Here is a 13,038-nt window from a genome sequence, read left to right as displayed (position 1 = left end):
TATGGTCATCAGTCCCCTAGAACTTAGAACTACTTAAACCTAACTAACCAAAGGACATCACACAACACCCAGCTATCACGAGGCAGAGAAAATCCCTGACCCCGCCGGGAATCGAACCCGGGAACCCCGGTGTGGGAAGCGAGAACGCTACCGCACGACCACGAGATGCGGCCATTTGTTATAATAAAATGACGGGAAACATCGAAATGCTCGTTCGGGAATTTTCGTGTTAAGTTACGTTCCTGTTATGACACACGTTGTTTTAAGGCAAAGGCACACTGAAGATACAATAAAAACGTGTCGTTCTTGTTACGAATTGTTGGAATTAAATTTCAGTTAGTATCAGGTCACCGATTAAAGCCTTCAGAATATCGCAACGTAAAAGATACGGTCGCATGTCACAGACGTTCAGTGCAGCATAGTTGGTGGGGAACGAAGACGTGAAACTGTGTTTGGGTTTGGATCCACGTCCCTAGTATACAGATCTTTTTTTCGTCTTACAGTTTTAGAAAGGTTGTGGGACTTTTGTATCAAACTAATAGAAATAATTTCCGTAATATCTGATGTTACGTAAATATAATAGCACTGTCTACAGTGTGTTTGTCCGATTTTGTGAACCTTTGTAAGCTGATGTCCTTACTGACTGGACATGTATCTTCCTTTTTAATCATATTACATGTTCATGAATGCTGAAGTTTTCATTTATGTATATTACAGAGGGAATAACATGACTATCGTGTAGGCATGACTGGCATACGCGTTTTAATAGACCTAATTCAGTACTTCATTCTCGTAAACAAACAGTGGTATTTGTGAGTCAAATATAGTTGACAGCTGCCGCTGGAGAGCTGAGGTCGAAAATCACATTAACCAGCTCGTCTCTCTTGATGTCGGATTTCGGATTTCTCGTCCGCGTCCACGTAAACGTTAGCTGCCTCGTCTCTTATGAAAACGGTTGGTGGGACATTATTTTAAAATCTTGGAAGTACGTGAAATGCAGTGGGTTGTAACCAAACTTTCGGTATTTGAGAGGGGCTCCATCAAAAACGAGTCATCGGAGAACAATGAAACTTTGTGGATACATTTGTAAGGACATGCGAAAGAGAAATAATGAATGAGCCATTTAAATAAACACATTTTAATTTGCTCATGAGACTTGCGTTCCATTTTTACGTTTCAGGTTATAAACATTGCTCAGTAAGACGAACATGTGCATCCACGACAGCCTGGAACTGCAATGAAGATTGTTTGCTGCTGCCCGAAACATCTCAGGTGGGATGCTGACCACCTTCCACACTATGCTCATCTTCAGTGTCCAATGCATGTTCGTATCACGTTGATAAACCCATCCTTCAGGTAACCCCACAGCCAAAAATCACACCGATTCAAATCTGGTGATCATGGTGGCCACACAGCTTTGAATAATCGGTCAGTGATTCGGTTTTCTCCAGATATGTTTCGGAGTAGCCGAGTGACCTCATTAGCGGTGCGGGGTGGACCCCCATCGTGCATCAAAGCAGTTGAGTCCAAAGCACTCCCTCCCTTAGAGCAGGGATCACAGTAAAGTGTGACGTTTACTCTGCGTGTCCTTAGTGCCTGGAGTCCATCAAAGAAAAATACTGATGTCCTTACTGACTGCCGGCCGGCGTGGCCGAGCGGTTCTAGGCGCTTCAGTCTGGAACCGCACGACCGCTACGGTCGCACGTTCGAATCCTGCCTGGGTGATGCCTTAGGTTAGTTAGGTTTAAGTAGTTCTAAGTTCTAGGGGACTGATGACCTCAGATGTTGAGTCCCATAGTGCTCAGAGCCATTTGAACCATTTTTTCCCCTTACTGACTGGACATGTATCTTTCTTTTTTATCAAATTACATATTCATGAGCCGGCCACGGTGGTCTAGCGGTTCTAGGCGCTCAGTCCGGAACCGCGCGACTGCTACGGTCGCAGGTTCGAATCCTGCCTCGGGCATGGATGTGTGTGATGTCCTTAGGTTAGTTAGGTTTAAGTAGTTCTAAGTTCTAGGGGACTGATGACCAGAGATGTTAAGTCCCATAGTGCTCAGAGCCATTTGAACCATTTGAACATATTCATGAACCATTTTTTCCCCTTACTGACTGGACATGTATCTTTCTTTTTTATCAAATTACATACTCATGAGCCGGCCACGGTGGTCTAGCGGTTCTAGGCGCTCAGTCCGGAACCGCGCGACTGCTACGGTCGCAGGTTCGAATCCTGCCTCGGGCATGGATGTGTGTGATGTCCTTAGATTAGTTAGGTTTAAGTAGTTCTAAGTTCTATGGGACTGATGACCACAGATGTTAAGTCCCATAGTGCTCAGAGCCATTTGAACCATTTGAACATATTCATGAACCATTTTTTCCCCTTACTGACTGGACATGTATCTTTCTTTTTTACCAAATTACATATTCATGAATATTGAAGTTTTCCATGAAACTATACCACACAGTGACGCATTGGCAACGGAGGGGAACTTCATGAACTTTCTTTGGCGGTGGCTTGTTTTTACTGCGCCAGTGAGCGTGAAGCGTGCTTCATCATTCAACAAAATGGCCAAGGCCACATGTCGCCACATTCAACCCTTGCAAGAATCTTAAGAGCAAAGTCTACCCCGTCACTTAGCCAACAGTGGTGAGTAATGTGAGGTTTTTTACGGATATCATTTCATAATTGTTCGCAGCACTTTCCGAACGGTGGACCAAGGAATGTTCAGTTGTCCTGACACAGCTCGTGCACTGTTTGGAGACAGCACATTGCGCCCAGCATTCTCAGTCATGGCAACAATATCTTCTTCAACAATTTGCGGCACGATTGGCAGTCAGGAACTTCCAGGAGCAATTTCCAAATTGCTAGATAGTTCTAACTTCCAAAGCATGTTCTTCAACGCCTTTGTGGAAATACGACCTCTCATTATTCATTTAACGCGTCGATATGCGCGACGGCAAGCAGCACTATTGCTGTTGTTATGATAAAACAGCGTTCCATGTAAAGCCCTGCTCCTCTTGTGCTGATCCACGTTGACTGTCTGCAACTGCAATGCACACTGATGCTTGTGTTTCAACCCTACGTCGCCGTAACAGCACCAACACCTAGCGGCAACTCATGACGCTAACGGTACTAACAACGTAAATCCTGCAGCTCACAGTCTGAACATCATTTCTATGATGTTGTTTACCAATGCCGTAAATAGCTTTCCATCTCCACTAGCTCAAGTAGCGAATGTATAATTATAATCCCGTGTATATGGATTTCGCCTGAAACAACCTATTAAAATACTCACTCTCCACTAGACTCCAAGAATTCGGTGCACTTCGAGAATTTTGACATCATAGTCAGACGGCACAGTCAGCAGAATTTCTCCTATTTTATTTCAGCACCACTAGGCAGAAAAAGACGTTAGCAGTTCGCTGCACTTGCTGGCTACTTGGCTAAAGCATGATACATCTCACACCCCCCTGGTGAAAATTTCGTGCATTCAGTGTTTTAGATCAGTGTTTTCATTTAATTATGAATTTTAACAAAATGATTCATGTATTAATGACAGGTGCATTACCTAAATTGCTTGTTGTTGTTGTTGTGGTCTTCAGTCCAGAGACTGGTTTGATGCAGCTCTCAATGCTACTCTATCCTGTGCAACCTTCATCATCTCCCAGTACCTACTGCAACCTACATCCTTCCGAATCTGCTTAGAGTATTCATCTCTTGGTCTCCCTCTACGATTTTTACCCTCCACGCTGCCCGCCAGTACTAAATTGGTGATCCCATGATGTCTCAGAACATGTCCTACCAACCGATACCTTCTTCCAGTCAACCTGTGCCACAAATTTCTCTTCTCACCAATTCTATTCAGTACCTCCTCATTAGTTATGTGATCTACCCATCTAATCTTCAGCATTCTCCTGTAGCACCATATTTCGAAAGCTTCTATTCTCTTCTTGTCCAAACTATTTATCGTCCACGTTTCACTTCCATACATGGCTACACTCCACACACTTTCAGAAACGATTTCCTCATACTTAAATCTATAATCGATGTTAACAAATTTCTCGTCCTCAGAAACGCTTTCCTTGCCATTGTCAGTCTACATTTTATATCCTCTCTACTTCGACCATCATCAGTTATCTTCCTCCCCAAACTCATCTACTACTTTAAGTTTCTCATTTCCTAATCTACTTCCTTCAGCATGACCCGACTTAATTCCACTACATTCCATTATCCTCGTTTTGCTTTTCTTGATGTTCATCTTATATCCTCCTTTCAAGACACTGTCCATTCAGTTCAACTGCTCTTCCAAGATCTACCGAGACTAACAAATTTTATCTCGGTTCTGCAATCGGTAGCGCTGGTCAACTAAAGGACGAGGTCAACACAAGGATGCAGGCAGCCCAGATGAAGTGGCGAATGACAACAAGAGACACCTGCGAGCGTCCAATGAAGGAACATCTACCGGACAGTCATTCGCCTGTCGCTCTTGACGGTACCGAGTGCTGACTGGCTACTAAAGGAGCAGAACGTCGACTGGAGAAGTCATGGAGACGAACTTGCTCAGGTGGGCATGTGGCATAAGTCCACTGCGTCACGCATCGAAGGAAAGTGTCAGGGAATGTTTTCAAAAAAATGGCTCTGAGCTGTGATGCACAACTTCTCTCTCACAGTGTCTGTAAATGGAGTTGGCTGAGCATCTTTGTGACATTTTCGCTCTTATTAAATGAACCTGTAACGGAACTTGCTCCTCTTCTTGCCTCTGTCAGTCCTACCTGGTACGGATTCCATACTGACAGAGCAGTATTCAAGTACTGGTCGAATTATTGTTTTGTTCGATACTTCCTCTGTTAATGGACTACATTTCCTGAGGATTGTTTCACTAATGTCAGTCTGGCACCTCCCTTACTCGTGGTTAATTTTATATAGTTGTTCCACTCCAGATCGCTCCGTACGTGCACTTTTTTATGGAAATAACGGCTTCTAGTGATTGTTCCGCAATTGTATAATCATAGGACAAACGGTCCTTCAACGTAGTCGCCAAACGTTATATTTATTTATGTTCAGGGCCAATGGCCACTCGCTACAGCAAAAATGGATCCTCTGAAGATCTTCCTGCATTTTGCCACAACCTTCTAGCGTTGCTACTTTTTTGTAAACAGCGCATCCGCGAAACGCCTCTTGACGCTTTCGACATTTTCTACCTGGCCATTTGTACACATTGTGGAAAGAAATGGTCCAGGAACACTCTCGCGGGTCACGCCCGAAGTTACTTTCATGCCTGAAGACTTCTCCTTGATCAGAATGACATCCTGTTTTCTTTTTGCTAGAGACTCTTTCGTCGAATCGCAGGAGTTAGTCTTCCGCAGGCTCGCAGTTCGTTGATTAGGCGGCAGTGCGGAACCATATCGAATGCCTTAACGAAATCAAAGACCAACGCATCCACCTGGGCGCCTGCGTCTGTCGCTTTCTCGGTCTTGTGGGCTAAACGAACGAGTTGGGTTTCACATGATCTTTCTTTCGTAACTGTTTTTTTTTTTTTTTTTTTTTTTTCCTGCAGAAGAGACGTTCCGTTTCCAGACATGTCCTAGCAAGCAGCCACAAAACACGTTCCAAGATCCTATTGTAGACAGATACAAAAGACACAGGTCTATAGCTTTATGTGTCTGTTCGATGATCCTTCTTGAAAACGGGGATGACCTGTACTTTTTCATGATTAGGAACGCTTCAGTCCTCTAGAGACATATAGCACTCTGCTGGTCGAAGAGGAGAAACTTCTTTCGCATACTCTGTGTATAGTCGTATTTTGTAGGAGCAAATAATTTCACTTACTCTGTAAAATTAGAAGTCCAACTACTTGAGGAGAAACTGATCCGTCCGGTTTCGGTTTTTACCCATATATATATATCCCAAGGATTATTGTGATGGACTTAGAAGGAAAAACAGAAGCAGAAATGAGAGGGAAGCAATACAGACGATAGAAATGTTTCCCATGAAAGACCATATATACTGCATTTCTTGAAGAACACCATAAAAATGTTATTTCTAACAGAGATGAACTCTTCAATATATTCATAGTAACAATAGTAACTATATCTTTTAAACTGTCAAATGTTGTTTGGTTTATAAATTACTATCATCATTCATCACCAATCAACAACCATCTTTGTCAATCATCGGCAATTACCATCACCAATCACCATTGAAAATAACCACCAGTCATCATAATCAATCATCGCCACTCACCGCCAGTCACCACTGGTCATTACCAGTTACCACCGCTATATCTGTGTCAATGATATCCAAAACATTCATTAAAAACTTGTTGCTGTTATTGTGATCTTCGGTCCAAAGGCTGGTTGTATGCAGCTCTCCATACCATTAAAAACTTATTAAAATTATATATATTTGGAGAAGAAAATTTGTTACCTCTTTAGGATTATTCTGACCTCCTCCTCTGTATACAACGTTATGCACGGATTAATGAAATAAAATTTTTCCCACTTCATCTTACACGGATTGCTCTGGATCCATCTATCGACGGCAATTCAGTCAAGAATATACGTACAGTGCTTCCGTCCCCACAGTCACGCGATAAGGATTCTGCAAGTATTAGTGTTCAGATGCGTTGGAAACTTATAACCACTAAAGATGTAATATTTTCTTTTATATCTTGTGTTTAAGTCAACGACTCGAAAGTCCTCGTATGGGGATCGTTGTGATTGTGCCTCGACATCCCTCTTTTCTAGCCGCGATTGCGTGTCGACACAGCTTGCACGACCATTGATGACGGTGCACAGCTACAGTGTACAGTAGCTATTACGAGCACCTCTTCTCTTCCGTCTAAGCAATCTTGCTATACAGCCAAGCGACTAAAGTGAAATACCGCGGCTTACGCATCTAGTGACAAAAAATCTAAGATCTTATGTGGCACTCAAAGTAATTAAACCTTTCTTGCGTTCTTCGATCCATTCCTCTATAATCAAAGGTGTTGGATATCGGCGTTCTGAGAGGTTTTAAATAGAAGCAATGGTCCTGTAGTGAAAGTAATTAACACACAGAGAGTACTGACATTGTTGAAAGAACTATAGTTTTAGATAAACTGACAATGATTTTTACCTGAAGCTGACTCAATAGTGTACTGATTCCGTCCTCTGTCACATTTCTGTCTTCAGGTAGATGCAGGCCTCTCGACAGTTGCTTTGCTGTGTTTCCACGAGCACCCAGAAATACAAGTGCTAAGATGACTTGTATACTGAGAGGCGAGAAGAATAGATTATCTGCCCCATTTCCCAAAACCTGAAATTATGTAATCTTTTGAAGCGTTTCTCAGACGGTGTGAGACATTCCTGAAACACAGCTGCAGAAACATCTAACACATCCATATAGTCAATAAGCTTGCTTCACAAAGTCCGGAGGAAAAAAATCTTTGACCTAAAACCCAACTATTATTTACTAACGAAGAAGAAACTGCTGGACTTTAGAGCCTGAAGCTAGGTTAGTAATATATGGAAAAGCATTAAGTAAAATCAAATAGGTTACATGAGCTTTATCTGAGAGTATATTTAAGAAATATGTTTCACTACTCCGGAACGGAAAAGCAAGGAAACTGAAATAAAAGTAAGAGATATTTTTTGCTACTGAGGAACAGAGAATCGAGGAAATTTATACGTAGGTTACACTGAAATAAAAAATTAAAAACAATACTCATAATATTAAGGTAATTTAGTGCAAAACTGTAACACTTTAAAAATTACACTTTTTTCATAGAAATTATCCAGATCGGTGGTCACATTCTGATATGTAGACAGAAGACCTTTAGAAAGAGATACAGAATCCCATGCATGACAGCAAATATCACCACATGATCGTATCAGGGGACTGTAATGAAAAAGTAGGGTAAGAGCTAAAGAATGATTCGACATTCGTGGGATTTGCTCAGGAGATTCATGTGTCCTTCGTGAATATATTCTTCCAAAAAATAATATGTAATAAATGACATTAGGAAGAAATTAATCTAAAATTAAACTGACTTTATTCTATCAAACAGTCACGAAATTATACATGATATCATTACCTATTTAACTTTTAAACTTTCGAAAGGACAAGTGAGGCAGAATAATAACAATAATAATAATAAGTAAATGAATCGACTTCATTTACTTCCGGTACGATGGACGTGGAAAAATTTATGGGCAAATTTTAAGCACATTGTAAATCACGTATTCGACAATTATGTACCGAAAAAGTGGGTTACGGACGGAAAAGACCCACCGTGGTTTAACAGCGCAATTCGGAGAATGCTCAGGAAGCAAAGACAGTTGCACACGCGGTACAAGAAAGATCGGGAGAATGAGGACTGGCAAAAGTTAGTAGAGATGCGTGCTACTGTAAAAAGAGCGATGCGCGAAGCATTCAACCACTACCACCGTCATACCTTAGCAACTGATCTTGCTGAAAACCCAAAGAAATTCTGGACTTACGTAAAATCGGTAAGCGGGTCGAAGGGTTCCATCACTGATCAGTCTGATCTGGCAACGGAAGACAGCAAAACGAAAGCTGAACATTTAAATTTAGCATTTGAGAAATCTTTCACGCAGGAGGATCGTACAAACATACCGCCGTTAGAGTCTCGTACAGATTCCCGAATGGAGGACATAGTGATAGACATCCCTGGGGTTGTGAAGCAGCTGAATGGCTTGAAAATAAATAAATCGCCAGGTCCTGAAGGGATTCCAATTCGGTTTTACAGAGAGTACTCTGCTCCATTGGCTCCTTACTTAGCTTGCATTTATCGCGAATCTCTTGCCCAACGTAAAGTCCCGAGCGACTGGAAAAAAGCGCAGGTGACGCCTGTATATAAGAAGGGTAGAAGGACGGATCCTCAAAATTACAGACCAATATCCTTAACATCGGTTTGTTGCAGGATTCTCAAACATATTCTCAGCTCGAATATAATGAATTTCCTTGATACAGGGACGATGCTGTCCATGCATTAGCACGGCTTTAGAAAGCATCGCTCCTGCGAAACGCAAGTCGCACTTGTTTCACATGATATCTTGCGAACCATGGATGAAGGGTATCAGACGGATGCCATATTCCTTGACTTCCGGAAAGTGTTTGACTCAGTGCCCCACTGCAGACTCCTAACTAAGGTGCGAGCATGTGGGATTGGTTCCCAAATATGTGAGTGGCTCGAAGACTTCTTAAGTAATAAAACCCAGTACGTCGTCCTCGATGGTGAGTGTTCATCGGAGGTGAGGGTATCATCTGGAGTGCCCCAGGGAAGTGTGGTAGGTCCGCTGTTGTTTTCTATCTACATAAATGATCTTTTGGATAGTGTGGATAGCAATGTGCGGCTGTTTGCTGATGATGCTGTGGTGTAGGGGAAGGTGTCGTCGTTGAGTGATTGTGGGAGGATACAAGATGACTTGGACGGGATTTGTGATTGGTGTAAAGAATGGCAGCTAACTCTAAATATAGATAAATGTAAATTAATGCAGATGAATAGGAAAAAGAATCCCGTAATGTTTGAATACTCCATTAGCAGTGTAGCGCTTGAGACAGTCACGTCGATTAAATATTTGGGCGTAACATTGCAGAGCGATATGAAGTGGGACAAGCATGTAATGGCAGGTGTGGGGAAGGCGGTTAGTCGTCTTCGGTTCATTGGTAGAATTTTGGGAAGATGTGGTTCATCTGTAAAGGAGACCGCTTATATAAAACACTAATACGACCTATCCTTGAGTACTGCTCAAGCGAGGGTACAGAAGCGACTGGAAGACGTTGTTACGACTAATTAAAAAGGAACGATGGGTGACACTTTTAGTTAGGTTAATGGATACTATATGCCTCACGAGATTTCTGTGCTGAATTCTAAGAAATAAGAAAAGAACCAGCACATAACCTTATGACAGGTGGACAGATGACAACAGATACATGCTGGAACAAAGTGAATGCGTTTAACTAAAGGCCGTATTTCATAGGAAAGGGTTTTTCCATCAGTAGATGTCCAATGACAATTGATATATTAGAACTGAAATATTGAGACTTTTTGTGAATTTTCTCAGGAATTACACAAAACTTACTTTGTAGATATTATAACACACCCTTTGATGTCGCAAAAACTTACCTTATAGATGTCGAATGTGAGTAAAGAGTTTGCTTGAGATATCGCCTGCAGTGGCACATTAGCTTCTCCATCGACCATTCTGACGTTTATCTGCACAGAGAAAGATTATTACAAGAACTGCCGTCTATTCCAAAGGACTTGTGAGAAGAATGAAAAATTATCTTTGCAATGCTAAGAGATCGCAAGAACACATCAGCCAGGAAGTGAGTTACGCGTTTGCAGACCCGTTCCCGCCGCCGTATTGGAAGTCACTAGCGCATTCAAGTGCTCTGAGGTAGCTCGCTCAAATCCATTTGGTGGAATAAATTTTCAACGATAGTAGTTGGCTGGTAAGGCGAGGTGAGGACGTAGAATTCCAAACCACTACACTTTGTGTCCTTGATATGATAACAAAACAAGCGGCTGTATCTGAATCTAACGTTTCCTTATTCTTTTTAACACATCTGCCAGTTTCTACACAACATGATGTCATCTTTAGCCAGCGAACGTAACCTGCCATCCACAAGTGTTTACATATGCAATGAACAAAATCGTATGCCTGCTGGCAAAATTTTGCTGGATTTTCGTACCTTCCGTGTCAATAACAAGCCCAGCTAATTTTGGTCATTCTCAAACCAACAAATGTTCGCCAAGAAAATGTCAGTCCAAAATAACAGAAAATAAAGTGGGTACATATGCGTAAGGTCTCAACAAGTGTTCGTTAACAAACATTACTTTGGACCATACACATATGTACCTCATTATTTACTTAGTTGCAACTCCGTTTGTCTCTTTTTGCATCACGACCTGGATCGAATTTCAAACCTGTCCGTAGTATCTCACTGACTGTGGTCCTACGGCACTGTAGATGTTGATTGACTGATGGACAGGGACAACGAGATTCACTCCCCATTCGTCTTTGCACCATCAACTTAAACTTAACAGATACACGTAAGACACAAGTCACACACCGCGAGAAAAGGAGCTAGTACACGCGAAGGAAGAAAACCGTTTCCGTTTAGGTGGTCGAACAAACCATCGGGGTATCTCAACCCACAATACCACGCGATTCTTTCCTTTGCAGAACGGCTGTGACGCCTGTAAAGGAGAGGTACAGACCGACGAACAGTGTTTAAATTCGCTTCAAATTAGCAGAGTAGATGTAGATGTAGAAATTACTGGGCAACACATTTAGTAACGTTATCCGAGGCAGACATCATAACTGGATGGCAGGTTACGTTCGGTGGCTAAAGATGACATCATGTTGTGTAGAAACTGGCAGATGTGTTAAAAAGAAATACTCTTTATGGTTAATTGTCAGGAACTACTGGAAGAGTAGTTCCGACAAAAGCTGTATTTAATTTGGTGAAAAAACTTTACAAAACCAAGATCACATAAATATTTTTTTTGTTTACGAACAACAGATTTCGATAGACTTTGCTGTCATCCTACGGTCTTCAAAAATTTGTGTTATAAAATTTGTCCGTTTCGAGCTGGTTGACGGTCTGTAAAGAAGTATTTATATGATATTGCCTTTAGAAAGTTTTTACCAAGCAGAACATATCGCTCCTAATACTCATCATCAGTATATTCAATTATATTTTATTTACTTTTGTCTGCATTTACCATGGGTGGATTACAACTTTCAATATCTTTCTTACGTTCGACAGTAAGTGTGACTTTTACGAATTAGACATAGTTGTTTTACACAAAAATTAATAGAAATGTATGTGAATAACTTCTCGGCTTACGTTACAATAGTTGCAATACTGCCTCTAATTCTAGACGAACGATAAAAATGGTTCCAGGTAAGATCGTGTTCGTTTCCATAATCGGCAATACGGATTCAAAGTACTGTTCAACAGTGAGAGCAGTGAAATGTAAAACGTTCACGAGACGAGGTAGAGTGTAATTCCCTCATGAAAAGCTTGATAATGTGACTTTTCGAAAATATGTTTATGAGGGACAATTAAAAAGATACTAAATGTATTTGAGCATTTCACATTACCCACTGAAAATATCTAGCGAGAGGGTTTTTCCTTGGATGCTATATTAAGGAAATTTTGAAACAGATTCACTCCATGATGTTTGTAAATCTTAATATGGCCTATGGATAGCGTCTTTAATTAGCAGTCAAAACGTCCTCGGTCCCGGGTTCGAATCCCACCTGAGCTTAAATTTAAGGCATGAGAAGTCACCCTCATTCTGCCAACGGCCTTGTCATAGAGGGCGGAGGAGCAAACACAGGTTCAGGGCACTCTCTTGTACTTGGGGTCGGAAACAGGCCCTAAAGGCGGAAGAATCGGCAATGATGAACGGCATGAGGATGTAGAAGGCAATGGAAACAACTGCATTAAAGACACGTAACGTGTATCCACAGGACATGTGGCAAGTAATTGAAAAAGTGTCATAATGGTCTCTCCACCGGCAAAAGATTCCGTAATAGTCCCCGGCCGGCCGGTGTGGCGAAGCGTTTCTAGGCGCTACAGTCTGGAACCGCGCGACCGCTACGGTCGCAGGTTCGAATCCTGCCTCGGGCATGGATGTGTTTGATGTCCTTAGCAGTTAGGTTTAAGTAGTTCTAAGTTCTAGGGGACTGATGACCTCAGCAGTTAAGTCCCATAGTGCTCAGAGCCATTCGAACCATTTGAACAATAGTCCCCTATGCGGATCTCCTGGAGGGGACTGCGAAGGGGGAAGACCATGAGAAAAAGATTAACATATCAACGAAAGGATAACGTTCTACGAGTCGGGGTGTGGAATGTCCGAAGCTTGAACGTGGTAGGGAAACTAGAAAATCTGAAAGGGAAATGTAAAGACTCAGTCTACATATAGTCGGGGATACTGAAGTGAAATGAAAAGTAGATGAATATAGGGTAATATCAGCAGCAGCAGAAAATGGTAGAAGGGGAGTAGGATTCGTTATGAA

At 41.8% G+C, this 13,038-nt stretch overlaps 1 protein-coding gene across 1 annotated transcript in view; it reads right to left on the bottom strand.

Annotated features, from left to right (window-relative positions):
- Window positions 1–13,038, bottom strand: part of LOC124593787 (serpin B3-like) — a 213,418-nt gene that overhangs the window by 29,376 nt on the left and 171,004 nt on the right. The window contains exons 8-9 of the mRNA XM_047132136.1: window positions 10,131–10,220; window positions 7,118–7,297 (exon numbers count right to left, since the gene is read on the bottom strand). Coding sequence (XP_046988092.1) covers window positions 7,118–7,297; window positions 10,131–10,220 — 270 coding nt within the window. The remainder of the gene's footprint in view (window positions 1–7,117; window positions 7,298–10,130; window positions 10,221–13,038) is intronic.

The sequence above is a fragment of the Schistocerca americana genome, chromosome 2, assembly GCF_021461395.2.
Source record: "Schistocerca americana isolate TAMUIC-IGC-003095 chromosome 2, iqSchAmer2.1, whole genome shotgun sequence".
NCBI classification, from domain to species: Eukaryota; Metazoa; Arthropoda; class Insecta; order Orthoptera; family Acrididae; genus Schistocerca; species Schistocerca americana.
This window is presented reverse-complemented; position numbering and strand designations above follow the sequence as displayed.